Raw genomic sequence first — 27,834 nt, forward strand, 5'->3', positions numbered from 1 at the left:
AATGTACACTCAAAAGTAGACCTGTCACAGGATCCGATACACTCTATGTTCTTCACCATCAATGAAAACAATGCCTCTTGGCCTAATATGTGAATATGTGAAATTATTTCTCTGAACTTGTTTGCTTAGCAGTAGAAAGTGCTTACCTCAAGGGTAGACACTTTTGAGTAGCAGGTTTTTGGTAAATATAATTCCTGCCAGTACATAGGACCTAAGCAGATAGCCAGAAAAGAGGGAATAACTAGTTAGTTTGAAAGCAACACACTTGGAGTGGACAAACACAAAGGCCAGGCTGCATAACACTGACATTTTTATTAGAATTCATTTGTAACAAATGGAACCTGTGTCAGCAAAGAACTGATTTTCATACAGACTTCTTTCGCCACCAATGTAACGAAGTAAGAAAATAAAAAGCACGCCTTTCATTCTGTAAAACACTTACGCGTACTACTAATTAGAGGTAATTGTATTTTTTTAACAAGCCATTTTACAAGTTATTTTTTTTTTGAATTTTCAGTCTATGCATCCAAAACGAGAGCAAAGAACACAACTGTTATCTTTGTAAAGACACTCCAAGCTTGTATGGCAAAGCCATGTAACGGATGGATAGGATGGATCTATAGCCTTCTGACCTCTGCTGGAGTATCAGGGCACCCATATACCCAATGAAAATCAAAACCAAAAGAGAAAAAAAAATGGGAAGGGGATTTTAAAATGACAAGAAAGACTGAAACAAAGCTAACCCAAAACTCAGCAGGAAAGAAAAAAACTGTGTGCTACTAGGCATTTTTTCCTTTCCTGTTGTGATGTGTTATCCACAGACACATAAATGAACTTTTGAAGCAGTTCCTTACAGATGGGTTCAAGTAATAACATTATTGGGTGTAGAATCAATAGGGCAGTGCATAGTACAAAGGTATAGAAAGTGCAAAGTTCCCTAGAGGCCCTTCCCTCCCCTGGCTGTCCTTGCCTTGTCTAACCATGCAAACCATTTTTAAAAAAGAGCTAAAATAAAGTTCTGTACAAATCACTTTTATATATTTGATATTTTACCATTGTAACTAATTACAAAATTATACATAACTACACATACATAGGTAAATAATAGCACCGTACTGGTTATGATGATGAAAATAACTGGAAACTTGGATGTTTATGGTAATGGTAGATACTGATGTTTGCCTGGGAAATTAAACTTGAATGGTCATAAAGCAAAGTACAGAGTGGAATGCACATCAGTGACAGTGGGGAGTTAGTTCTAGGAACAGCTCCTGATTCTGGAGTAATGCCCACCTCATCCTCTTGCAGGACACATTCCATTCATTTCTTTTGATGATTACTGTCATCTCTCCTGCCATACTGACAGCTTTTGTTGCAGAGAAACAAACTGCTCACTGGCCAGTCATTCTGGTGTGTGATATTCCATTAGATTCAACATGTCCAAAATGGCATGTCTAAGTGACACAATAACCTATCTGACCTACATTGTTTCACTAAAATAAAATTATAGCACTGAGCAACCGGGCACTTGGATAAATCTTCAATGGTACAAGTGAAAAGAAAACAATAGACTCACACAGTGCACATTCTATCTGGTTCTGATGTAGGTTAGAGAGTCTCATTCTGAGGTAGCCTTCTAGTTTCTTTTTTTTAGTATTATATATATATTTCTATTTTTCTCTTTTTTGTTTTTGTTCATTTTTTTTTTAAATTTTTGTGTTTTGTTTTTCTTTTTTTACAAAAAAAAAATTGCTCAAATATGATACTTGCAAGTGTTTGGTCTCTAGGATTTTATTCTGCTAGTGATGGGAAGATATGAAAACAAATACCCTTCCATGCAGAACATCATGAAGCTAAAATTAAACCAAAATATTATACCTGTATCAAAACTCTTTCAGAGTTCTTAGTATTTGTGGAGGGTACTTTAAAATCATATAACATGTGGCAAATTCATGCCATCATCCATGGCTTCCTATGGAAATGTCTGGGGAGATACATACATATATATAATTTATTGCCCCTTTCAGAAAAATCCTAATGGAATATCAAATATATCCCAAAGTTGTTTCTATAAATAAGACTGGTGGTTACTGCATGCTCCAGAGCAGATTTGGAAGGAATTCGAAGTGAAACAAGTTGCTCTTTCTGACGTGACAATGAGGAAAGGAGAGGCCCTGATGATCCAAGTGCTTTGGGCTGGTACAGTCACTAACATCCCCCACTTGGCTGAAAACTAGGAATGCATATTATTCAAAGAGTTTATATACATGTGGTAGACAGGTAATGTTTTAATTGAAAGAGAAACAAATGTGAACACCTAATGGAAATCAGAACTGAAAGGTAAAAGAAATGCTATTAAAATAGGCATCAATTATAAGGCACTCTAAATGCAGAACTAAAACCGAATGAAACAGCACAGCGCCTCCCAGGAACGCCGCAGCCACAACATGTTTCTGACTGAAAAGAGTAACATGAGTTTGGCTTTGCCCCTGTTACATATCATAAATGCAAATTTCATAGCACATACTATAGACAATATATGATTGAATATACTTTTTTTAAAAAAACAACTTGATAGCTGATATATTACAACATTCTTCCCTCCTAAAGGGATATGCACTGACCTTTCCCACATGCACACCTCTTAGATATTTAACAATTGTTATTGCACTAGAGTGTTAGAAATATTGATTTTGTTGGAAGCCTGGCTAACAAAACAGTATTTGTGGATATGGTTGGGTAGATGGGGGAGTACAAGGCTGGAAAGTTAGGGGCGAGGCTCAAAAATCAATGATGTGCACTCCTCAATTCCCTTTACAAATTAAAGTTTTGCAATATTAAAAATAACTTGAAAAAGATGTTTACAATCACTTTCAATACTTAAAAAAAAAAATACAACCAACCAAACAAACAAAAAAACAAAAAACCTAACCCATGGAAGAACCTAATGACAGTTAAACCTTTGTGTGGACGTACTGTCTATATATACATAGATATCTTTAAAATATAGATATCTATGTATATATACATGCTAGCAGCAACTTTATACTTTGCGCCTCCCTGTTGATTCCAAAAAGAAAACAAAGCAAAACAAAATCCCCCTTGAAGCTTGCAGAGAATGGGCACTTTCTCATCAGTTATACAAAACAGATGTGTGAGTAATAGCTGTTGAGACAGGTACTGTAGATTGAGCATTGCACAAAAATGTGCAAAGTTTCAAATTATTTGATATTTCTACAGTAAGATATTACAGATAACCATTCTATAGCTTAAAAAGACCTAGAGTTTAGAAATTAAAAAAATGAAAAATTACATAACGTTTTAAATTTACTTTATCGAATGATACAATTTGTTTAAAAAAAAAAAGTTTACATAGTTAGAAATGAAGCACAGGTCAGCAGAATCTTTACAACACTAACCATGAAATCAAGGACTTTCTTTTTTTAAACATCCCCACCCTTACCCCTAAAATATAAGTATGAGTGGCATGGGGAAAGGGGCGATATTGAAGCAGAGTCCACCTTATGTGAGAAGCCACACCAGCAAATGCCTTGTGCTGAACTGAGGCCCACAGGCAAGCTCTCTCTGTCCATATCAAGCAATCCTGAACAAGATGGTGGTTCTTTGCTGTCATTTCTTCTTCCCTTTATTTTGAATCCTTGAGGTATCTGTAAATAAAATCCTTCAGATGCCTCCATAGTCAGGATTCTTGTTATTATTTTTCAGGTTAGATGATTAAACTGTGAATTCTTGGTCCACTTGGAAGAGTTTGTTTTTTGTTTTGTAATAGTCCCACTAAGTGGCTGTTAGCTAGAAGTTAAGAAGGACTTCTCAAGTGCCCTGTATGGCTCAGAAGAGACTCCATGGATAGCGAAGGGCCTGTAGTAAAAATCCAGAAGGGGTCAGGGGTTTCTACGTTGCATAGTGATCAAAGCTGCCCAAGTATTCTAGTGCGGCTCGATAGCAGAACTGGTATTGATCCTGTAGGACACAGGGTATGGGGAAAGAAATGAAAAAAATAGATGTTTTAATTAAAAAGTAAAACCAGTATTGTAAAGAAAAATTATATCTAAAGAGCAGCAATGCTACCACTTTAATTCAGCCTGATGAGCAACAGACAGTGAACAAAGAACATTTAACCAAGTGGGGGTTTTAACTTCATCAGTCAACCCAATACAGGCTCCTAATTCCAAGCCAAAATAACTCCAGCGAATATTACTGTCCAGTGTAGGGGAATGCCAGGGCGCTGGGGTGGGAGTGGGGAGATGGGAGGGGGAGCACCTTCATAGAAGCAGGGGGGTGGGGGATGGGATGGGGGCTCCCGGAGGGGAAACCAGGAAAGTGGATAACATCTGAAATGTAAATATATAAAATATCCAATAAAAAATAAATAAAAGAAAATGCCACCATTTGACTGTGCAGTAGAAAAGCCAGTAGAACATTTCCTTAATAGTGATTGATGTCAATGGGTCGAGCACATTGGGGGTGGGGTCTTCCCTGGACTGGTAGTCCTGGGATCTATAAGAAAGCAGGCTAAGCAAGCCATGAGGAATGAGCCAGTAAGCAGTATCCCTCCATGGCCTCTGCATCAGCTTCTGCCTAGAGGTTACTGCCCTGTTTGAGTTCTTGCCCTGACTTCCATCAGTGATAACAGTGTTATGGAGGTGTTAGCCAAATAAACCCTTTCCTTACTAACTTGCTTCTAGTCAAGGTGTTTTGTTGAATAGAAACCTTAACTAAGACAGAACTGAAAGGTAGTTGTGCAAGAACAGCAGGCATATTAAATGCTTATGGACATTCTGCCCTGGGCTTTCTGCCTTCTCACTCCTGAGAATGGCTGCCTACATTCAAAGTACCTCCAACATTTGTCCTAAAATTCAGTACGATTGCAACTTGTCTGTTCTAGAAGACTAACACCAAAATAGAAAGGTATGAAACATGCCTTTTCTCACAGAAGGAAGGGCCCTGTCATATTGAAATAAATTGGAACACTGTTGGGGAGATAGAAAAATTACAATTTACAGATAACCACAGGGATGAGAAAAAGTAGGATTTTCTCCATAAAAGAAACTTATTTTCAGTAGCCAATGGGGCTGAAAGTAGATAGCTTCTATTTTGCTTAAATGTGCATTTTTCTACAATAAAAATGGTAATGCAAAATAAATGGAGTTTGCTTTTCTGTCTTGTCACAGTAAGTTGCTTGGCTAAGTGTTAAGGCTTTTTAAATGTCCAATTTCCCTCTGTCACCCGAACACCCATTATGTTTGTCAGACTGACATAATGTTTTTAAGTATTGCAAGCCAAATGCTTGCAGTATTTTGAAATCAAAGTGTAGAAGATATTGTAAATTGAAGAGTACATATAAATTGTATAATTTGGTGGCTATTTCAGGAATATAAATACTACCTCTCTGATTCTCTAAGTCATGAACTTACATGGAGAGATGTACATATTAATTAGTGAATAGAAAACAGGTCATTTCTAAGTTCCAAATATCTAATATGGCCAGTTGTATAAAATGAAACACAAGCACCTGGTGTCTCTGTGAGCAAACAGAAAAGTAAAAGTAGCTGAGAGAATATTCTCTAGCAGACATCTGGTATTTTATGTATCAACATAAATTAAGTACAAGGTTTACATTAATTCAAGCACACACACACACACACACACACACACATACTGAAATATGTGAAAGAAGATATTGCGGTTGTCTTCACATTTAAAGAATTGGGAGATAAAGTTTTAAAATACTAAGTAAGCAGCTGGTTGCTTTTCCCATAGGGCACTTCTGTATTTTGCAAACGTGTCTTGGACCTATGGAGGATTTAGGTTTTTGGAAGGTGATACCCAATTTTTTCTTACCTCGGTTTGTACCATGGCTGGTCGTTGTGTTCTTAACATCTTGACTGTCTGGAATATATCTACCACCCCTTCATATCTCATTCTTTCCAACACAATACTCAATGTTATGAAGACTCCGGTTCTTCCAACGCCGGCACTTCCATGAGAACAAAGGCAGTGTCAGTAACATGTTCATAATCTTGGCCTCGTTTGTTCAACAGACATTCTTTTACTAGTTTTCATATTCCCAGTTTCATGCTAAGGGTAAAGTGGGAATGCTTTTGCTATGTGTTTACCAGGTGATGCGTCAATATAACATGAGAGACTATATAATTAGAATTGGGTCTTATAAAGTAGATTGCATTTCTACCACACTGTGGAACGTTAGTTGAAAAGGTCAAAAAATAACACTATAAAATCAATAGGCAAAAGTATAAACAGATTAAATATAGGATTGTACTCTTCATATAAACTCTAAAACTGAAGACCTTGACTCTATGTAAAGTATGAGGTAAATTAGAATAAGGTGGAACATATGGAGAGTCCTCCTTTCCAGTGTATTAGCATCATCTGTGAAGGTTATGCCATCAGTGAAACAGGCAATCCATGATGTAAAAAGGCATGCAGACCACCTTAGTGTTGATATTAGCTTGGATAGTAGACGTTCTGCTATGGGAAGGTTTTTCTTTTAGCCTTTGGGAAACTATGAGTATCCAACAGTCATTGATTGTAGAAATAACATATTATACCCCAATTTCAGGAGAAATGTAACTTTCAACAGATTCTCAAAAGACTCTTTGACAGTACAGCTATGAGCCAGGGAGCTCTACACTGAATTGCTTATTTTCGGGTGAGTGGCTGCTGAAATATCCCGTTTCTTTCTACCGTTTCAGCAAGGTTTTGAATGTCTTTCTGTTTCTTTCATATCTTAAGATAATTCCAGAATCTTTACAACATCATGGACAAAAACGAATTGATAGCTTTTGTAGTCTTAAAAAGTGACATTTGGGGGTTTGGGTAACAAGAACACTGAATAATCTGAAAAATATATATATACCTACATTTATGGACCTTAATTAAATGCTGTGTATAACGCTTGGGTGTTGAAAATAGATGGATTCATTTACTCTGGGATGTAGCTGACAGGCATATATAAATAGTGCAGGCTTTTACAAACTGCAATTTCTCATGATTCTAAGGAAAAGTGCTAAGTAAGGCTTTAAACCGATGAGCAGTAGTTAACGAGGAGTTGGACATATTAACTCCCAAAAACAGTCAATGGATCTTGAATGGCCCTCCATCCCTGAACGTCTCACACCCATGAGAGTCTCTGACATGTGGCAATTTTGTTGAATCATCCAGATATTCTAAGGTGTATCTTACTTTAACTTGATTAATCAATATAACCAAAAATAGTACTTGTGGATTTCTATTAAGAATTTTCAAGAAAAGAACAGGCATCTGCCCCATTAACTTCTAAATTAATTGAATTTTACTATGTTAGCTTAATATGCTAGAAATAAGTGTTATTTCAAAAAATTCAAAATGAAGGAAAGATATGTCTGACTTAGGAGAAGGAATTATATACTAGATTATTATTTTAAAAAAAAAAACCTATTATGTTTCAACTTTAAATACTGGAGACCACACATCACATCCTATCCATAGCAAGGGATTTTGGCAGTATAATGCAAATGCTACCAAGTCTGAGCAACAAAGCAGTGCTAGAAAAGATCACAGAGACCTGCATAGAAAATGGAAGCTCACTGTTATATGCCTTCCTAAAAATACAGATCTGGGACAAGAGCATGTGTCCTGTAGCCTATGTCGAATTTTTCTATTTTGAGATCTTGCTTCTTAGGGTATTCATAACAGTAGGTTTTTAAAGCAACAGACATTTTAAACATAAGTATTTTTAAGACTGACTGCAAACATATTGAAAACTGAAACATCGAACTTTTAGAATCCTGGTCTACAGTATTAAAAAAAAATTGGTGAATACCCTTTACTATGTTTCGCACATACAGCAGCTTCCACATGCACTAAATTTATGGTGGATGTCAAAGGCATTCACTTAGTATTTCTATTAACTTCAGTGACTTAAATTATAAAATGCTCTAGAAACTGTTGAAAATAATTAAATTGAAGGTGCTTCATTTTCTGATATAGCAACAATTTTCAAGCAAATTGCATTTTGAACTGCGGCACCATACTAATCACTTATTGACTTGCAGGAATTAGTATTGCTATTAAGGATTGGCAGCTATTCACAGTTCTTTTCAAGAGACAAAAGGAGAAGACACAGAAAGGCAGTTGTAAGTGCAGCTACATAAAAAGAAAGCAAATACTGAAAGGGATTAGTATTACACATTATTACTAGGGACACACCAACTTGAAGCAATGGATCAATTTGGGGGATAAAAACATTCTTCTATTTTTTTATTTTATGGAAAAAATAAACAAGTATTTAAATTATGTCTCACAGAACATTTTGAAAACAAATTTCAATTATACAGATTTACCATAACAAGCTTGTATGCAAAGTGAATAAAGAACACCCGTTTTTCAAAGCTGACGAGCATCATAAATGTCCAGTTAGCATTAGTGACTCTTCACTTACCTGCAATGCACTGAAATGGGCCCATCTTGGCCAAACTGTTCCTTTGTTTTATGGACTTGGCCGATGAAGTCAATAAATCCTTCTCCAGACTTTGGCACTCCTTGTTCTGGCCAGTCAGTGAACTGGAACTGCCTCACTGTTCGGGACTGGCCGTCCTTTAGAGGCAGAGCCACATAACCAGCAAGGAGCAGCGCGCCAGGAGGATTCGGCAAGTACAAAGACCACAAGAACAGTCATGATTTTGTTCCCCCCCCCAAAAAAAAAACACAAAAAGAGAAAAGAAAAGTTAGGAATGTGTCCAGTGGAAACTTAGTTATGTGTGTGTCTTATCTACTGCCTACACTGTCAACATTTATATACATTTAAATTACAAATCTATTTGGGTTATTCTCTTATGAAGAACTTCTGAGCTTCAAAGTTTGAGATAATCAAATACAACACACACACACACTCACACACACAAATATTTCCTCCAAATATAATATTCAATCTAATGCCTTCTTCACAGGAGTGTGAAGGAGTATGCAGGCATGCCACCTAGATCAGCGACTTGCTGTTGTCACAATGGCATGTTGTCACATCGGCCATGCATATTTCTAGTACCATAAATGACAAATGGCAACATTTAAAGGATCTAACATAAACTAGGTAGTTGTTGACTTGGCTGCCCCACCATGTCTCAGAGATACACATTTTTCAAGCCATGTATGAGAGAGACACAGCATGAACCATGTAGTGATGCTTAAATTCCAGCTGACGGGCAGTGTGCTGGTTTGTTTCTGTCAACCTGACACAAATCAGAGTCTCTGGGAGAAGAAACCCTAAATTAGAGAATTGTTTCCATCACACTGTCCTGTATGCACATCAGTGAGCATTTTCTTGATTAGTGATTGCTATGGGAGGGTGCAACCTACAGTGGCAGTGCCAGCCCTAGATGGGTGCTCCTGGCTGGTATATGAAATCAAGAGGAGAGAGACATGGGAGAGCAACACAGCAAGCAGTGCTCCTCTATGATCTCTGCTTCAGTTCCTGCCTCCATGTTCCTGTTTGAGCTCTTTCCCTAGCTTACCTTGATGGTGAACCTGTAACCAAATAAATTTTTACTTTCAAATTGCTTTTGGTTAGTATTTTATCATAGAAACAAAAAAGGGAACTAATACAGAATCCAAGGCGATTATTTCCAAGTATTGTACCACTGCACCTACCCCCTTTTAATCAGAGGTTTCTTTCTGACTGGCTTCAGGAATTAAGTAATACACAAAGACAATTCCAAAACTCTTAGAAAACAAGCCAGATCTAAAATATGATAATCCAAAAAAAGAGGTGTACTTCTTTCACTATAATTTTTGTTCACATGGCAGCCTCCATGAGCACTGTTAATGTTGGATATATGAAGCATTTACCTGGTATTTCTACTAACTTCTTTTCTAAAGAGAGTATATAAAACTTTTCAAGAAGTTCCACATTAATAAGAGAAGGTCATGAATTACTTCTGATTCTTCTTTGAATGGTCTGAAGTACAACAGTAGCAGAAGGGATGCATCACTCATAGATAACAGCAATTCCTGCTCTGACTCATCAGGGTAACACAAAACTTTACCCATGGTTACTGGGATTGATCCCACTTGAAGAGCTACTCCCAATGGCTTCTTGCTTTACATTCTTGGGAAGTAATCTTTCCTTTTAAGATTCTTATGGCACCAGGCACGCATGTTTGTACGATCTGTACATATAACTCATTCCCAGGTAAATTGAAAAAAAGAGTATATGGCTTAACTCAGGATGGGTCCACATGGTGGACCTTAGTGGTACAGAGTAGATGCCTAAGAGAAGAATAGAAGGGCACAAACATTGCACGAGAATACTGAGGAACCCAAGAAGTATTTGGCCTAGTCAGTAACTCCCAGATGTTTAGCATAGAAGGTGAATTTATTTCCCTCTTTTTTTCTGGGAAAATTGTGGAGGGTAAAGGGAAGAAAATCAGAAACTGTACATGGACTTTGAGTATTCTGAGGACTTCATTTTTGACCTTAGTCATTAGTGAGTAACATCAAAAACAGGATGGACACATAAACATTTACTATTTGGAGAGAGACCATCTGATTGTTTAAAGGTTAGTTGCTTAACAATGCTGTATTCTCAAGGGCCAACTGGCTTTCTGAACTTAGAACCTGAGATCACTAGCATGCAAGCATACACAAGGCCTCTGGCAGCTAAGGCAGAGTCTCTTCAAAATGATGTGAACAAGTTCCTGCTCCCCTCTTTCTTTTCTCTATGTCATTAGATTTAACTTGGAGCTAGGTTAAATGTGTTCCCCATGGGTTAGACCTGTATTCTCCTTTCTACCAGAAATAGCTAGGAAAATTACTTTTAAGGAATGTAGGTCTTTGTCTCATACTGAAGGAATAGTAGCAAACATCAGGGTGTGCTTACTTGGACAATTAAAAAATGAGATCTTGAATCATGGTAGCTACCTTGATGTAGTCACATTCAGAGTATTTGATTGACCACTTTCTAGGACTAACAAGTCTGTCGTCTGGGCCATCCCTCCTGTGAATCATATTATGTCTCTGTCTCCTCTATCTCTCTGTCATAGCCAGAGCTAGGCTTTGGGAACTAGTAGACGGTCTACAAATATGAACTGAGAGAAAGCTGCTTTCCAGGAAAAAAAAAAGTAATGGATCAATGAACTCCATATTGTCTGCTGGATTTTTAGTCAACCTACCCACTATGACCGTTCTAAAACTAAAGCAGAGCTTTGAATTGACCTGGTCTCCCTAAGAGGTGTTTGCAATCATGGTTTGAGAGTGGCTAATGGAAAAGATATTAAAGTTTATGTGTAGAACCTCTTACATTAGGGCTGAGCCTTGGACTCAGCAGTCTGTGAGAGATGCGAATGAAAGTTAGCCAACAAGGGTTGTGAGTTCACAGCTCTCGAGGACAGACACATTAACACATGGAGGAACAGACGATGCCAGGAATCAAATTAGAACGTGCAAGGCTTGTCAGAACCTTCCAAGGAATGCCAATTGCCCTGCAGTTTTAAAGTCATACCAAATTAACCTACAAGCTCATATGACCTCAAGGACTGTAAAACCAACAACGTATTTACAGCCTTAAGTAATGAAGAAATCAAAAGCTCTCCAATGAGAATGCACTGAGAAGGTGAATGTAAGTGCAGCCAACCAATCAGTACTTGCTTCCCCACACAAGCTCTCACTGCATTCCCAAAGCTGGGCCTCCAGGTGTTACATTTGAAGGGAAGCCAAGCCTGGGCTTATGAAATCACTTCCCAGATAGAGGGAATGTTATAGATTCCTTTCCTTTAAAGTCATCTATAATGCATGATTTCTTTTCCTTTTGAGAATGGTTATTGGCAAATGTTTCTCCCAGAGGAGTATACTTAACCTGAATTTCTAGCTAATGATGAGCTGAACTTACCCTGGCATCCGTGACCTTGAATTCCCTCAGGATATACTGAGGCATGTTGTATTCAGCCATGGGATCTACAACAAAATACTGGTATCTTGCAGATCGTTCTGCTGGCCAGTACTGGTGACATTTCTCCTATGAGGAGAGATTAATGTTAAACTCTATCAGGTGTAAAAAAAAAAAAAAAAAAAAGGTTTGCTTATCTACATTTGTTCTCTTGTTAATGAAATTCTAAAATTCAAGGCAGTTTCCACTGCATGTGCCTAATCTTTTGAATCTCTTGAATACAGGCAAACTATCTTGTGTAATTTTGTTTTCCAAAAAAAACCAGCACAGAGTCTGGCAAATCATAGTTGCTTATTAAATACCAGTTGAACTGAGTGCTTAAACTGGGCTGTTATCTTTTATGTATAAAGTACTTAAATAATTATATCATTCCTTGGGCAATGCTATTGGTCTGTATTACATCAGCACAGTTGCTTTTATACCACTGCAGTTTCTCATTAGGAAATCATGCAGGACAAAGCAGAAAGAAGCCCCTGAGATGACCCAGTTCAGTATTAGCTGTTAACTGAGGAATCTGGGATCCCAGCAGTTCTGATGACGTGTGTTCGTCTTACAGAATCAGCAGGCAGATTAAGGCAAGGTAGATAACTTCTTGGCCTTATATCTCTTCACTTTCTAAATGAGCTCTAAGAGTTGGGTTTTAGCCATACGTCTATCATGTAATTTATAAAAAGAGACAGAATGAGACTATCTCCAATGGCACGGCAAACCTGCCTTCAGGTGCTGTGGGGCGGTGGAACTTCAAATATCTCTCTGATGCTACTTGGTATGTACTTCAGAAAAAATTATACTTAAAAATCGAATTTGCTACTATAACTGTTGAAATATTATGTAGCTTTCTAGAACCATGTTCAATGGACAAGAAAAATACAGTTTGGTTAAGAATGAAAGACAAGAATTCAAGTTTCTTTACATGAGGATATGATGGCCCATTTGATCATAAAACTGTAACCTATTCAGACAAATGTAACAAGCGTATGTCAAACATAAGTCATTGTGGACCACTGACTGAACCATTTGTCCCTACTTCTGCATGTCACTGCAGCCCAAGTACTGAATCTTTCAAAAATCTGTAAGTTAATAAGTTTGATGTGGTTTTCCAAAGTGGGTGATATACTTACTCGGCCCATTTCTCTCAGCTTGGTGAGCATCACAACTATGGTGGAGTTGTGTTCCCAAAGCATGCGCCAAAAGTCTTCAGTCGTCTCTGCTAATGGCCCCTGGGTAGCAATGTAGGCTTTCTGTTGTCTGAGTAGAGAGAATGAAAAGAAGATGCTAAAGTATTTTGAAGACATGCACAAATTTAATTGTGAACTGATAATACTAGTCTTACATATATTAATTAAATTGCAGGGGATTTCCATTAGGATGCATAATCAATAAGATTATTTAGTACATGTTGGGGACACTGTGAAAATAAATTATGTTGTTGATATTACTATGAATGTCTTTAACATTGTTAGTTAAATTTAGTGCAAAACAGGTAGCTCAATTTCATATGTTCTACAAATCAATTAAATTCTTAGTTGTGTGGCTCCATTTTCTAGAAACAATGCTCACATAATTTATTAAATATGTGGGAAAAGGCACTAAATAGCTTCCTTATCAACTTCCAGATCTAAATGGTTTCTGAAAGAATAGGTTATGAGGTCATATTAAAAGAAGCAATAGTCAGAGGCTGAGGAGATGGTTCTGCTGGTAAAGTATCTGTTGTTCAGAGCCTCATCAGTCAGATAGAGCCCTGGAAGGGAGACGGTAGGTAGGCAACAGGTAGTTCTTTAGGTCTTACTATCCAGCTAATTCAACTGAAGGAATGAGCTCTAGGTTCAGTGACAGACCCTTCTCAAAAAAAATAAGCTGGAAAGCAACTGAGGGAGACATGTAATGCTAATCTTGGGTGTTCACATGCACATGTACCACACCAGTATAAATACACACATACATCATACCCAGTCACATGCACACCCATATAATAAACATGTAGATATACCACAAAAACACACTACCCCACTCTCTCATGCAATAGAAATACCATTAATACTGCTTAATTCTATCTAAAAATAAATACATAAATAAGCCACCTCCACAAAGGAATCGAGTGATGATTTATTCAGAAAGAAAATAGCATTGAATTGAGATTGAAAATTTTTGTGGCTATAAATCTACAGCACACGCAAATATCAAGGCTTTGGAATATCAAGGGAGTAAGGGTAGATACCTATATCCATCAAGAAAACTGGCATTGATGTAGTCAGAGCCTTCAACTCCTCGGATAGGCTGCAGGCACACCCTTGTGGATTCATATGGCATAATATTAACAAGGCGGTTTTTGAATTTATTACATGGAAGATTGGCACTGATGAATCTTGAGGTGTGAGCTTTTGAGCTAGCTAGACGCTGTTGAGTTTAAAAAGAAAAGAAAATTCACAAAGGTAATTTTAGTCAATGATTTAAATACAATGTACTTAAGATGCCTATTTTAAGTATCAATCTTCTGTTTACTTGATAGCAAATATTCAAAAATGTACTTCCTGTTAGCAAAGGATTTCATACAGCCTAGAGAATATTGTAATCATTGCATTTTGAGAACATGATTTCTGAATTTGAATGAGGACACCATGGACTCTGTTATTTTTAGGGAATAAAAAACTGAGGAGAAAAAAAGAAGAGGAGAGGGAGGAGAAAGGAAGAAGGAAGGAGGGAGGAAGGGAGGAGGAGGAGGAACAGGAGGAGAAGAAGGAGAAGAAACAGGAGGAGGAGAAGCAGAAAGAGAAGGAGGAAAGTGTTTCATATAAATTTGATACCAGAGGAGAAGGTCAAGTGAACCTTGCACTTCATAAATTGAAAGATAATGACATGAAGCCCATTTCAGAGATAAAAGTACTTACTTGTGAGTAACTTCATCTTAGACAATCTCTTACCTTAAATTCGAGCTCCATTCCGGTGACATTCTCCCCTGTTTCTATTTGTGTCAGCTTCTGAATGTAGGCATACAAGTTTCTAGCTGGCACTTCGGTATTTCCACATGTCACTGCTTCTAACAGTGCATCATGGATAAAGATGTACTGGTCTTCTGTTTGCACCATGTAATTCCTCTGGGCTCTCATTAAAGTTACATGGCCATAAATATCTACAGTTTTTTCATGCTTTATTCTTTCTAACATGGCATCTATTACAATGAAACAGCCAGTTCTGCCAACACCCGCACTGTAAGACAAAAAGAGGGGGCGGGAGAAGCCCACATAAACTTAGCAAGAAACTAACACTTAAGAAAACCTTTATTGATTTCATTAATCAGATCTCAAATTTATGAATTTGACTCAAATAGCTATTACAAGAAATTCTCTGTCACTCTGGAGTGAAACATCCCAAAGCACAAGTTACTTGGATATAGGTAACAATACTGAGTAAGGTTCATTTCAAAATAACTCCCATCATTGGTCATATCATACAATAAAGGTATTATTTTTAAAATGTGAAAAGACAAGCCGGACGGTGGTGGCGCACGCCTTTAATCCCAGCACTTGGAAGGCAGAGGCAGGCGGATTTCTGAGTTTGAGGCCAGCCTGGTCTACAGAGTGAGTTCCAGGACAGCCAGGGCTACACAGAGAAACCCTGTCGAAGAAAAACCAAAAAAATAAATAAATAAATAAATAAATAAATAAAATATAAATAAATAAATAAATAAATAAATAAAATGTGAAAAGACATAAATATTAACTAGGCTGTTTGTATTCAGATTTTTAAAATTATTGGTTAACATCTAATTAGAGAGTACATGTTGCAGTTCACTCCTTTAATCCCAGCATTTGAAAATACGGAGGTAGGAAGATCAGGAGTTCAAAGCAAGCATAGTAAGTTTGATGTTAACCTGGGATACAAAAGACCTTGTTTCTAAAGGATGAAGAAAAATATCTAGTTAGGCTTTTTAAACAAATCAATCTTAAGTCTATTTTTGGTTGAATTTATAATAAAAATGAAAATAAAAACATACTACCTATTAATAACTCAAGTATCTCTTATTGTAAAATTCTGTAAGGAAGTTTTAAAACTAGTCTAGTGTGACATATAAAATTTATATATTGTATATTTTTGTATATAGAAACAATGCAGGGTAGTATTAAGAGAAAATCTTAATAAATAACAATCAATTGGGAATTTCTTCCTTCTTATTTTCCTTTTTTTCAGCATTAAATGTACTTGAAAATCCTTACTGAAATTCAAGAATTCTCTAGGGAAAATAAAAGCGTCAATCTTTGTTACACAAAGAAATTGTAGGCAATTTTTAAACACCATTACGTATGGACTTATGGGTCAGTATTCCAGTTTGAAGAACCAGACTGAAAGAAAAGGACATGAAAGAAACAAGCTGTAATGGGTAGCAAGGTCTGCTACTCCAAGGAGATAGGCTCACAAAGGAACTAGCTTACAAAGGCAGGCTTAAAACAATGAGCATCCTCTAGTATGGGAGGAGATACTAAGAAAATAGCACACCTGTATTACCTGTCAAGGTAAGCTTTGTGTTTCTTTTGATCGAATCCTACAAGCTGAGTACATTATGTGCTCAGAATGAACCAATCTGAAATGCCTTAATTTGACTATATACATTTGCCTCACAGTAAATATGCATATTACTAACTTAGGCTCTGTTCCAGTTTATTTTCTGTTGCTTTGATAATACCATGAGCAAAGTGAATTTGGGAAGGAATGGTGTTGACATAATCAGAGCCTTCAACTCATTGGATAGGCTGCAGGCAGACCTTTGTGGATTCATATGGAATAATATTATCAAGGCAGTTTTTGAATTTATTATGTGGAAGATTGGCATTGACTAATCTTGAGGTGTGATTATTTTAGCTCATAGCTTACAGTCATTCATTGGGGGAACCAAGACAAACCCCAAAGTTTAAGGCAGAAACCAATGGAGGAATGCAGCTTACTTACTTGATCCCAGGCTTTGTTATATAGCTCAGGCCCTTAAGAAAGTACTGTCCTAGATGTGTTGAGTTCTCCCTCAATTACCCCACAAATGTTCCCACCAATCATCAGACACAAGCAGTACTTTACCTGGGGTTCCTTGTTCTAATATGTCAAATTGACAAGCTATATTAGTTATTATAGACTTCTAGAATCAGATAATCTTCCTTTATGGCATGCCATGGTCTATTTGCATCTATCTGTTTTTATGTTTTTGTTTGTCCAACTGTAAATCTATCTAATTGGTCAATAAACAATGAAGTGTTTTGCTAAGTCATGTAGGAGATATGACAATATGATGACTTTGTTCTTAATATTGAAGATTCTATGACCTATCAAAAATGTAGTGATTTACATAAATATATTATAAGAAAAGAAAAGACTGCATTGGTATAGATTGGAAATGAGACTTGAAAGATGAGGATTAAGGTGATGGACCTGCAAGAGAGGTGACTTCAAATCATACAGCTCCTTCTACGAGGTACATGTGGAAAATTTCATGTATCAGTATGCACCTTAAAGGTCTGTATAAACCATCTGCCCAAACTAGACAATGAAAATCTGATAAATACCAGGTCCATTTTTATATGAATTAACAGTCTCTCTAATGTCATGTGGCTGTAAGGTAATAAGAGAAAATTTTAAAATAATTTAAACATAGGAACCTGTTGTTTGTAGACTATATTATTTTCATACTGTCCCTAATTTAAAACTGCATATAGCTTTAGGTCCTGTGCCAAAGGCCACTAGATTCTTAAGTTTTAAGTTTACATCCTGCAAAAAGCCTTCGGGCAATGAAGAATGCTATAATTTTTCATTCTAATTTGGCACAATTTCTAAGGACCACTAGTGAATACATCTCTTCTTAGAGGAAAATACACTATAAATCTATGCAAGATTATACATCAAGCTGACTATAGTTATGGCAAGAAAATTTTCTTAACCCCCAATCTGACACTATTCAAATATCTAGATGACATGGTATTTATTTTATAGCATTACAGAAAGATACTGCATAGTCTCAGGAGACTGAGAGGAATAATTCCAAGTCCAAAGAAATGTAAACTTTTTATAGTAATGATATTATTCCCCCAACACACAAAAGGAAAGAAAACAAAGCAAATATCCACTTGAGTCTAAAATGAAAAATTGTGAGAAGAGACAAATGGAGGCTATGACTTGAACAATATGTGTTTTTACACATCCACATTCTCTTGGATCCATAGATGAAAGACCCATATATGTTCTCTCATTTTTAACCTGCCTTATGGCTCTATGACTGGGCTCTTCTAAGCCTCTTGCAACTAGCATGCTCTTTCTTTTATTCATTGCTCAACACTCTAAATCTGCCCTCAACTTGGTTTCCCAGTTACCTTTTCCTTGCTTAGCACCCTAAATCTGTCAACTGAGTTGTGTTTCTAACTTCCCACCTGCTACCCAAGGCCAAATCAGAGAAGTGGCCAAGGGCCACTCCACCTGAGATCTCACATGGCCCATGTCTCTCCCTCTCTTCAAAACACAGCAAATTTCTTCTCCTTCTGCATCTCCTAGCCTGCTTTTGGGAACCTGGCAGTCCTGTGCACTTCTGCCTAGCCACTGGCTGCTACCATCTTTATTGATCGATCAAGAACAAACTGGGGAACAGAACCTTCAACATTCAGTTGAAGATTCCTGATCAAAGCATCAGAACCGTCCCCCTACAATGGCTTTGCAGCCAGAGAGATCTGTCTGTCTCTGCCTCTCAAGTTTTGGGATAAAAAGTGTGTGCCATCACACCCAGCCAAATCCCTTTCTTTTAAACAATATGGTTATGATCATATTTGTGGCTTTCCCATATCAAAAAACCAAACAAGTCTGTCTGCCCACCTCTGGCTCTTAGGTTATGTTGTTGGTCTTTTCATGTTCTTATAATTGTCATCTTCTCACATCTACCTTCCATGATAATCACTGTACACTTGATCACTGTACACTTGATAATCACTGTACACTTGATAATGCTGTACACTGGAGGGAAATTTCCTCAGTGGATTCTACTTCTTCAACAACAGGTTCTCTATCTTCAAGTTTGCTTAGATGATCAGATCAGTATGGAGGAAGGGACAATGGCTTCCTTGTCTGTATTTAACAACTTCACTTGGCAGTTTCCATGCCAGAGAAACTGAAGGAGATCAAATTAAAGTGCAAACCAAAGATGCAAGAGTAAAAATATCAGACATTTTCTTAGATCACAGCAAGTAATACCCTCAAACTCCAACCTGGGAGACTCTACTTGTGCATATTTCAAAGATAAAGCAAGATGTTAAAGAATTCCATGTGAAGGAAACATCCCCAAGCTGTGCTTTACTCCAGCTGCTTAGAAATGGCAGTCCTCAGACACCAGTCTACATCTGTAAGAAACAGAAAAGCTGAAAACTCTGAGCTTCTACGAGTGTGCCAGATGACTTCTGTTTGAATTTCTGAGTTCCCATAGCAGCACTTTACTGCTTTCCCTGATTTACTCTTTTTTTTTTTTTTTTTTAAGATGTCAGTACCTTAGTGCAGTGTACCTCTCAAAATGAAGGATTGAGTTTTGAAAGCAAATGCATTTTTCTTTGATGCTGAACCTGAGCTCCCCACAGCATCGATAATGATGAAGCCCTATTTAGTGTTGTTTGTTTCTCATCATTTCAACAGCCTTCAACCTGAAACATGATAAGGACAGCGGAACTGATAAACTACCCTTATTTTTATCTGTTTGCTGTCGAAGTAGTTGCCAAGCACTGAGACAAATTTTTCTAAATATCTTTCAAAAAAGGAGTGTATCACCCTGTGCTTTAGGCTGAGGTGAGCACAATTCAGCACACTTATTATAGTACAGAACATTCCAGCAAAAGGAAGGAAGGCAGCACTTACAAATCCAGTCTGGTGTTATGCTGGTACTACCCTGCTATTGCTGAAGTAAATCAGCTTTCCTAAGTTATCTTCTTGTTGGACAGTGATGTCATTAATGAGAAACAGAACACAAACTCTACATTTCTTGTGACTTCTCTAGCAAGTCCAATGATTGTTAAACTTTAGCTCTTAAAACCAAACAATTTCTGTTAGTGAAAGCCACTGCACTGTTTACACATGGAAAGACTAGGCAATCCATTAAACAAGCACGCCTACCAGGAAATTGTTATTACTTTAATATCGTCACTCAAGCAGCTATAAGATTTGTTTTCAATTTCTAAAAACATGATTGAGTTAGACCCATGAGTTGAAATATGCTTAATGTCCCGTGATGTGATACAGTAGTAATGTGCAAAAAGAGAAATGTTAAGAGGCATAAGGGGACAATTCTGCACTAAAACCATTCTGGAGATACGCGTAAGAGTTGGCTTTTCTGACTAATTTAGGGGAGTTTTGATGTTGACCCTCAGCTGACACATCACTGGTCTGGCAAAGGACAGCAGAATTTGAAAACCTCAGAGATCAGTGAGTTGGATGAGAATCCAGTAAAATAGAGCTGAAAATTACTGCAAGCAATTTGTACATCTATCAGCTGGTAATTTGATTGGAGTTAAATTTCAGCTATTAAGAATGGCATTTATGAAGTGCGAGTTTATTTAAAAAAAATAATCTATGGGAAAGTATTCGGCTTTATGAGAAGTTTTACAGCAGTAATCTGGTGACCATCCTAATAAAACTTTGAAGTCATTCCGATGAGGCTTCTGTTTTAAAGCTCTTCTTTCCATTAACATTGACATATAGCTTAATTTCTTGCTGTCATAGTCATGTGCATGGCATTTAGGGCACTATGGAAACAGATTCAGTGATATTTTGTATTTCTACCACCTCCTTCATACTGGTTGACTGGATACTGACAGAACTCTGTTTGATCAGAGTTTTGTTTAAGTTACTCTGGAGCACTACTCTTAGTGTGCATGCCTAAATCTTCTAGCAAGGGTTTAGAGGAATTTCAATCTAGCAACATGGCTGCACTAGCAAAGAACCACATTCAAAGCTTTAAACTGGCTGGAATGCAGAATGACCTGGGTTATAGTATTATTTGGCTGAAATACAAACATGACTTTAATATACACCTTTAATCCCTAACAATTAAGGTAAAGCTAGTTTGTAAAAGGAAGCAGTTATGTTTGAAAGTGACATCTAATTGAGTAGCAGACCAAGTGATGAATCAGAGAAAGATTTGACAGAATGAGTCAGAAATAGGATACATCCTGCTCACAAGAAAATAGCAAAGGAAGAGAGGCTACATAAGAGCAGCAAGAGAGGAAAAATAAAAATAAACAGGGTAGTGTGGTCTATGGTGAGTGGTATATTTGTGGCAGTTTGACCAGGGCAATTATACAGAAATAGGTTGCAAATAGAACAAGTTAGACACAGATGAAGACAGACTTGGCCAGAGAATGAGGAGTAAGATTAGAACATTTTGCCAAAGTTAGTAGGCCTAGCAAAGAAATTCAGTGAGAAGCCAAGAGAAGCCAGACTGAATAAGTCAGCTTGGAAGATTAGAATATATGCAGGCTAGAAGCTTCCAGGCCTACACCTATAGATAGTAACAACAGAGAAAGAAATGTTCTGGGCTCAGCCCAAACCATGTATTCTCATGGCTTGGATACAACTGTCATCTCTTCCTTCCATTCAAGAAAATGAGACTGACAATTACACAAGGTCAAAAGAGTGGATCACAATGATATAACTATTCCTAGAGAGCTGAAAAAAAATCTGTCAAGGCCTATGGTCCTCATCAATGGAAACTCATTGAGGGCCAGCACTGGTTTTCATTAGAATTCTAGTTAAACCAAAGGCCTATAGATTTCAAGAATATTGTTGGTATAAAAGCAAAATACTATAACAATAATTGGCATTTACTTATAAATGATGGCTCTCTCTTCCAAATTAACTTCTCTAAAAGACACAAGTATGTGTTTTTTAAAATTACTTCTCAAATTTTCTTTATCTACCAAGTTATAAATTAGATTGCTGTGATTATGACAGTTCTATATCATGGCCTTTGGATGCCATCAGTTATCCTAACATGTATATATGATGACTATACGCTAACTATTTAATAAAAGCTAGTGTTGCTGTATATGAGAATAGGCAAGAGAAGCAGAGTAATAATAGAAGACAGAAAACTGTCACAAAATTGTGATACCAAAGAGGTGAAAGTTATTGTTCAATAACTCAGTTCAATAAATATGGAAGGAGAGATTCTTCTACATATCAGTTGCTGTGCAACATACCACCTTGTATTTGCTCACTATTTATTCAAGATGCCTGTGCAACTGAGAAGTGATGTTAAGAAGTACAGCTTCTGCTGTGTGGTGGTGGCATACATTTTTAATCCTAGCACTTGGGATATAGAAGCTATGGGACTTCTATGAGCCTGCAAAGCCTGGTCAACACGGTAGGGTTTCTGGGCAGCCAGAGCACTATATAGAGAGACTCTTTCTTAACTAAAGCAACCCACAAAGCAAAACAAACAAAAACAGATTCTGAGGTTCTTCATCTTGGGCTGAATTCAAGATGAACTATTTCTGATAAGTCCAAAATGATACAGAAGCTGCACTCCACAGCCACATTTAGGAAGCAAGGATATGAACTATATCTAATATTCTTTTCAGTATACAAAGTTAAACAAGTGCATCAGTTTTACTGATGATTATGTGTTTTATGTGTAAACAGTTAAACATGGAACAAAAGAACTTGATATTTCATTTATATAGTTTTTCTCCTTTAGTGAACTTAGAATGTCAATAGATAAGAGACTGTAAAAACTGGTTTTATAAAAATGAATTGCTTTTGTCTAAACATCAACTATGTTACTATCTCCAGATGCCTGCAAGTACATAGATTTATCTTGTAACCAAACTCCAGTGCCAGAAGCCCACCTTGCAAGTTTCCTTTGCCAGATACAACCCCAGAGGCAAGCAAACTAGAAACTGTGTAATGAGACTGAAACATATTTTTTTCCAAACCCAGAAAGAAAAAGAGGCAAGCAATAGAACTCAGATTGGAAAGACACAAAACAAAGATAACAGAACTATTTTTAAGTCTCATATTATGGCTGGGAGCAACAGCAAAATAGTTTGAAATAGAAAGTCTTCATGCTGATTACATGAAATCAAAATACACACTGTTCAAAGGAAGCCAACTTTTTTTTTTAATGCTATTGAGTTTATGCAATGAGTTTCAGTGTTCTCTCAGTCTAAGAGTATTTTCAAATAAAATAGCAGGTACAGCTGCTGAAACTCAGTGTTAGCCCTGTCCAGATCTCAGCTAATAGGATATAAAAAAAATTCTACATATCTTGCAGATGTCTGGGTTCTTTTCTTTGCTGGTAATTTTATTCTGAAGTCATTATTGACAGCTGTTTGTTCTGATAGAACCTAATTGCTCTCTACCAGTCTCAGCTGCATGGAGGCTGATTTCCTTCCCTTATAGAGTATATTTCACATAAACACAGGCAGGAAAAAAAATTACCAATTAACTAAATATGTGTGCACAAAATGCTCCATTGAGAGCTCTGATCAAGTAATGCATCTAGCTGTAACAGGTCACAGGAAATTACAGCACTTATAGTTTAGAGCATTAAACATAATTACATGGAAATATTCACAAGCACTGAAATATATCAATGATGAGTGACAGCATCTGAAAAATTGTCCTTTTATTAGAACAACTTATAAATTACTATATTTGAGTAATCGGCAGGGCATTTATTCTATTGATAGATTAACTCAATGACATCTCTGACATAAATGATATGCTATGTAGCATCTGAAATGTCTTCCATAATTGACACAACTGTGGCATTTTCTAACATGTGACAGGACCATTTTCTCCAAGAGTCCTTCCCTGGAGGGTAGAATTTCTGTGCATTCACCAGTTCTTTTCCGTGCCCTTTATCACTGCTGGAGATGGGCTGTTTTCCATATCTTTATTGGAAAGAATACAGTATTTTCAAAAGTGAGCATTTTCCTTGTAGGAGACTCTTCAAAGTGAATCTCATTTAAGAAGCTCCTCAAGAGATGTGCGAACAGCTTCACAGTATTCATGTCACTCTATCCAATGCCTTCTGTAGCCTTGGCAATGAAGTCTATGTCAATTTGGGAAACTGGACCCAGCCTTTGTTAGTGGACTGGAACCCTTCTTATAGAGGTAAACTATGGGGCTGGAATAATTGTAATCTATAAACAGCAAACACACTGCATTGGAGAAGGACAATAGTTCACTGTATTCTCCTCTCCTTTCCTTCTCTACATTTCTCCCTTCACAAACCACTGGGCATGGAGGAGACGTACTGACTAAACAGGAGTGAGTACTCCTTAGTAGGGAATCCGTTAAGAAAAATGTACTTTTCCTCAGTACCAGAGACATAGTGCTTTTATCTCTGAGGACACAACTAACTTCTCTTCACAAATAGATCTATCTCAGATACTGGGAATCACAGAATACTTAACTGCTTATTATCCATAATGTTTGTGTGTGTGTGTGTGTGTGTGTGTGTGTGTGTGTGTGTGTGTGTGTAAAAAGATTTCAAATGCCAACATACACTGGCGTTGATACCAGACACGAAGCTAATTAGAATGCAAACCCCAGATTCCTCATTTGCAAAGCTTAATATAATGAATATAAAGTATCCTAAACTGATTGGTACCCACAAAATTTGGGTAATACCCTATAGCTCCTTCTCTGTTCTAAATAGAAACTGAAACAATTTTATTTGGCTATTACTTGCTTTAAAAAAAATATCTGATGCACACATGTCTATATCCTTTAAAATTTTAGCATAGCTTAGCTCCTGCAATTGTCTTGGATTATGGCCCTATTATACTAATATTTATCATACACACTCTCAAATTATATAACTTTAATGGTTGTAAGTGATGCGTAAAGGAAAAAATTCAGGTTTTCCCTATCAAATTAAAATCACTTAAAAGGAAACACTTTTACACTTAAATAACATAATTGTGTGTGTGTGCATGAGGAACTCACACAGAGACCAGGTTGGCTGATCAGAGAGCTTCAAGGATCCAACTGTTTCCACCTCCTCCAATTCTGGGATTACAAACATTATGCCACCACATCTATTTTTTTTTTTTTTTCATATGACTTCTGGGACTCCAACTCAGGCCTCTCCACAGAAGTTCATTATGAACTGAAACATCCCTTTTCTTGAAGATTCACTTTTTAATAGTTGGTAGAGTTTAAATACAGCAAGGAGACTGACTGAGAGGACAGTGCCATTTTGTTTATATGTACGCATGGCAGGACAAACAGTCTCTAATATGACATTCTCATTTTCTGAGAGCTAGCATGGCAGATTTTTATCTTTCCAGAGAACGGACTTCACACTCACAATCTGTGTCTTCCTGCTGCAAGCCGTGCAATGACACTCCACCTATTTGATCTCCTTTGTTCTGCTTTCTTCCCATGGAATGGAGATACATTAAATTTGCTACAGAAGAACACTGTGGCACAATCTTCACACAACAGATCAATAATAAATGCTTACCTTCTTATTCTCCTTTGCCCAAAGACTGGAAACTAAAGAGTTTAGTTTTTTAAACTAGTTGACCCAGAGGTTGAGCTGATGTATATTTCTATCATTGTATGGTTTATATTAATGACATTTACAGAATCAATATTCTACTTTATTTAATGGATTCTATCATACCAAAGGGGAGAAATATAACATAAAGTCGAAGCAGACTTTGTTTTTGAAGGAACTTAGACATGATCTCATGCAATATTTCTAACCATGGACCCTGAGACAGGCATCTTTTGGGAAATTTGTTCAAAATGCAGTATTTTATGCTCTAGCCTAAGCTACAGAATAATAAACTCTGAAAACCCATGTTGTACAAACTGTACCTGGCCCTGACATGTCAAGAAGCAGCCACTTTTGTGAAACTAGAACTTCCTGTAGATGGGAAAACAATGAAAAGAAGGAAAGGTGAACTGATCAAGACAGGAATAAAAGCAAAGATCTGCTTGGGTTGGGTTCTGACTGTGCTCATATAGTATTTACTGTTTGCTTAGCTCTTTATTCATTTCCATGTGCCTAAGGTTCTCTATTTATATACTACAACAAATCTCATGTATGTAGTTTAATAATTAAAACAATCATTCCTTTTCCTCTAGGCCCCTTGGCTTCCTATACTATAGCTCAAGGCACGTAGTCACTCTCGTAGAGGGTCCCCTTTTATACTATCAAAGTGCTTATTCCATAGGAATCAGATACTTTAATTACACAGTTGAACTATTTAATGACCAGAAAAGCCATAGATATAAAGCAAAGTGATTTTGTTCCTTTAAAAGCTAAGTCAAGTGCTTTGCAAATATTAATGTGTACCCTATCAGTATTCCCTCCAAAATGTATGGTTAAATTAGGTGAAAGTGAAGAAACTAGAAAAAATGCAAAAATATTGATAAAGTTGTAGAAGGATTCTAAACTTAAGTTGCTTCAAATGCATTAAGCTTATGGTTGATTATAACTTATACTTCTCACAAGCTTTCAGTTGTAAATTCAAAAGATGATAAATCTAATATATGTATTATATTACATATTTGAAGTTACTGTTAATTATATACATTTTAAGGGTGATTTGCTCTAATCTGAGTTATCTCTACCTTACCCACTCCTGGTTCATGAAGCAAGAATTCTTATGATTACCTCTGCTGTTCTAGTCTTTTTCCTTTGGAGGGCATGCCACACAATTTCATGCCCAACTATAAAGTTTGGGACTCCATACACATTCGTTTTAATAAATACTGTTCATATTGACATACAGACTTAATTAGGAATTGCCAACTGATTTTTTTCCAATTACACTGTCTAGTTCTTATGGTTTTATTTGATATAAGCCAAAAAATTCCAATGATGAAAATATTGTTTCATTATTGATTCCAAATCGGAATGGCATTCTTGGGGATTTATACATAAACCAGCATTTTATAGAGTACAGAAATCTCATTGTAAAGAAATCACCTACTTTATACATATCTATTCAACTATATAAATTACATGCATCCAATCACCTTTATTAAGAACTTAGAATGTTTACAAATATTGATGAAGTGTCCTAAATGCTGGAGAAAGTTGTTTTCTTATACTTTTTTGGTTTTGTTTTTTGTGCTGTTTTGTTGTTTTGTTTTGTATTGTGTTTCTCCATGGGTTTTCCTCTTACTTCTTGTAAAAGCCAGAAAAGGTATAAAAATTGCTAATCAGATTATAAATGCTAATGAGTGGTTGGGAAATGGTCAACATTTGGATTTGAAAATTTAATACCTTCTGTCTTTCCTTTTCCCAAATCAGGTAGCAAGCCATTCCTGATACACTCCTCTTTCACAGATTAAAAGCAGACATTTTAGCAGGGTAGTGCAAAATATAGGATGTTAGATAACAGGGAATGGTGGGAGCTGCCATCACTGACCACACACATTTAACAGTTAACTTAAAAATAAAAGTGCTGAATTTAAGAAAAGGAAAAAAAAAGAGTATGTACAAGCTAAGTGTCGCCAAGGACGGTTTTAGGTATAAGCTCTCCAAAGATGGAGGTGGTTTCAATACAGTGGGATTATTTTAAAACATATATTTAAGCTTCAACTTACAAAAGTAGTATAAGTATCAGATTACAGAAGTATAGAAGATTTAACTTAGCAGCATTCCACCTAAAGTTTACAAATTGGTAATGCAAAGTCTAATTTATCCTAAGCATGGACATGGAAAGAGGGCACTCACCCAAGATAAGGCTGTTTAGGATATTAAAATCTCAAATGGTGAATGGCAATTATGTAATGAGCGTCTCTAAAAAGTAGAAAATGAATTGTCATTTAGCAAGCACTACAGGAAATGTTGATAATTGAAGCTGGGTAATACATGCTTGGGGACTCATAGTCTCTCA

General features: G+C 36.7%; 1 protein-coding gene across 47 annotated transcripts in view; it reads right to left on the reverse strand.

Moving 5' to 3' along the window:
• Nucleotides 1-293: 293 nt before the first annotated feature.
• Ptprd (protein tyrosine phosphatase receptor type D) overlaps nt 294-27,834 on the reverse strand; it is a 2,240,535-nt gene continuing 2,212,994 nt past the window's right edge. For 44 of the 47 annotated variants that reach the window (XM_031377711.1, XM_031377696.1, XM_031377694.1 and 41 more), the window contains 7 exons: nt 14,881-15,166; nt 14,178-14,356; nt 13,081-13,207; nt 11,903-12,028; nt 8,462-8,616; nt 5,863-5,998; nt 294-3,981 (listed from right to left, as the gene is read on the reverse strand). In XM_031377711.1, the coding sequence (XP_031233571.1) occupies nt 3,913-3,981; nt 5,863-5,998; nt 8,462-8,616; nt 11,903-12,028; nt 13,081-13,207; nt 14,178-14,356; nt 14,881-15,166 (1,078 nt within the window). In that variant the 3' untranslated portion in view covers nt 294-3,912. The remainder of the gene's footprint in view (nt 3,982-5,862; nt 5,999-8,461; nt 8,617-11,902; nt 12,029-13,080; nt 13,208-14,177; nt 14,357-14,880; nt 15,167-27,834) is intronic. The other 3 variants (XM_031377722.1, XM_031377721.1, XM_031377728.1) reach the window with 2 other exon arrangements.

The sequence above is a fragment of the Mastomys coucha genome, unplaced genomic scaffold (genome assembly GCF_008632895.1).
Source record: "Mastomys coucha isolate ucsf_1 unplaced genomic scaffold, UCSF_Mcou_1 pScaffold18, whole genome shotgun sequence".
In the NCBI taxonomy this organism is placed as follows: domain Eukaryota; kingdom Metazoa; phylum Chordata; class Mammalia; order Rodentia; family Muridae; genus Mastomys; species Mastomys coucha.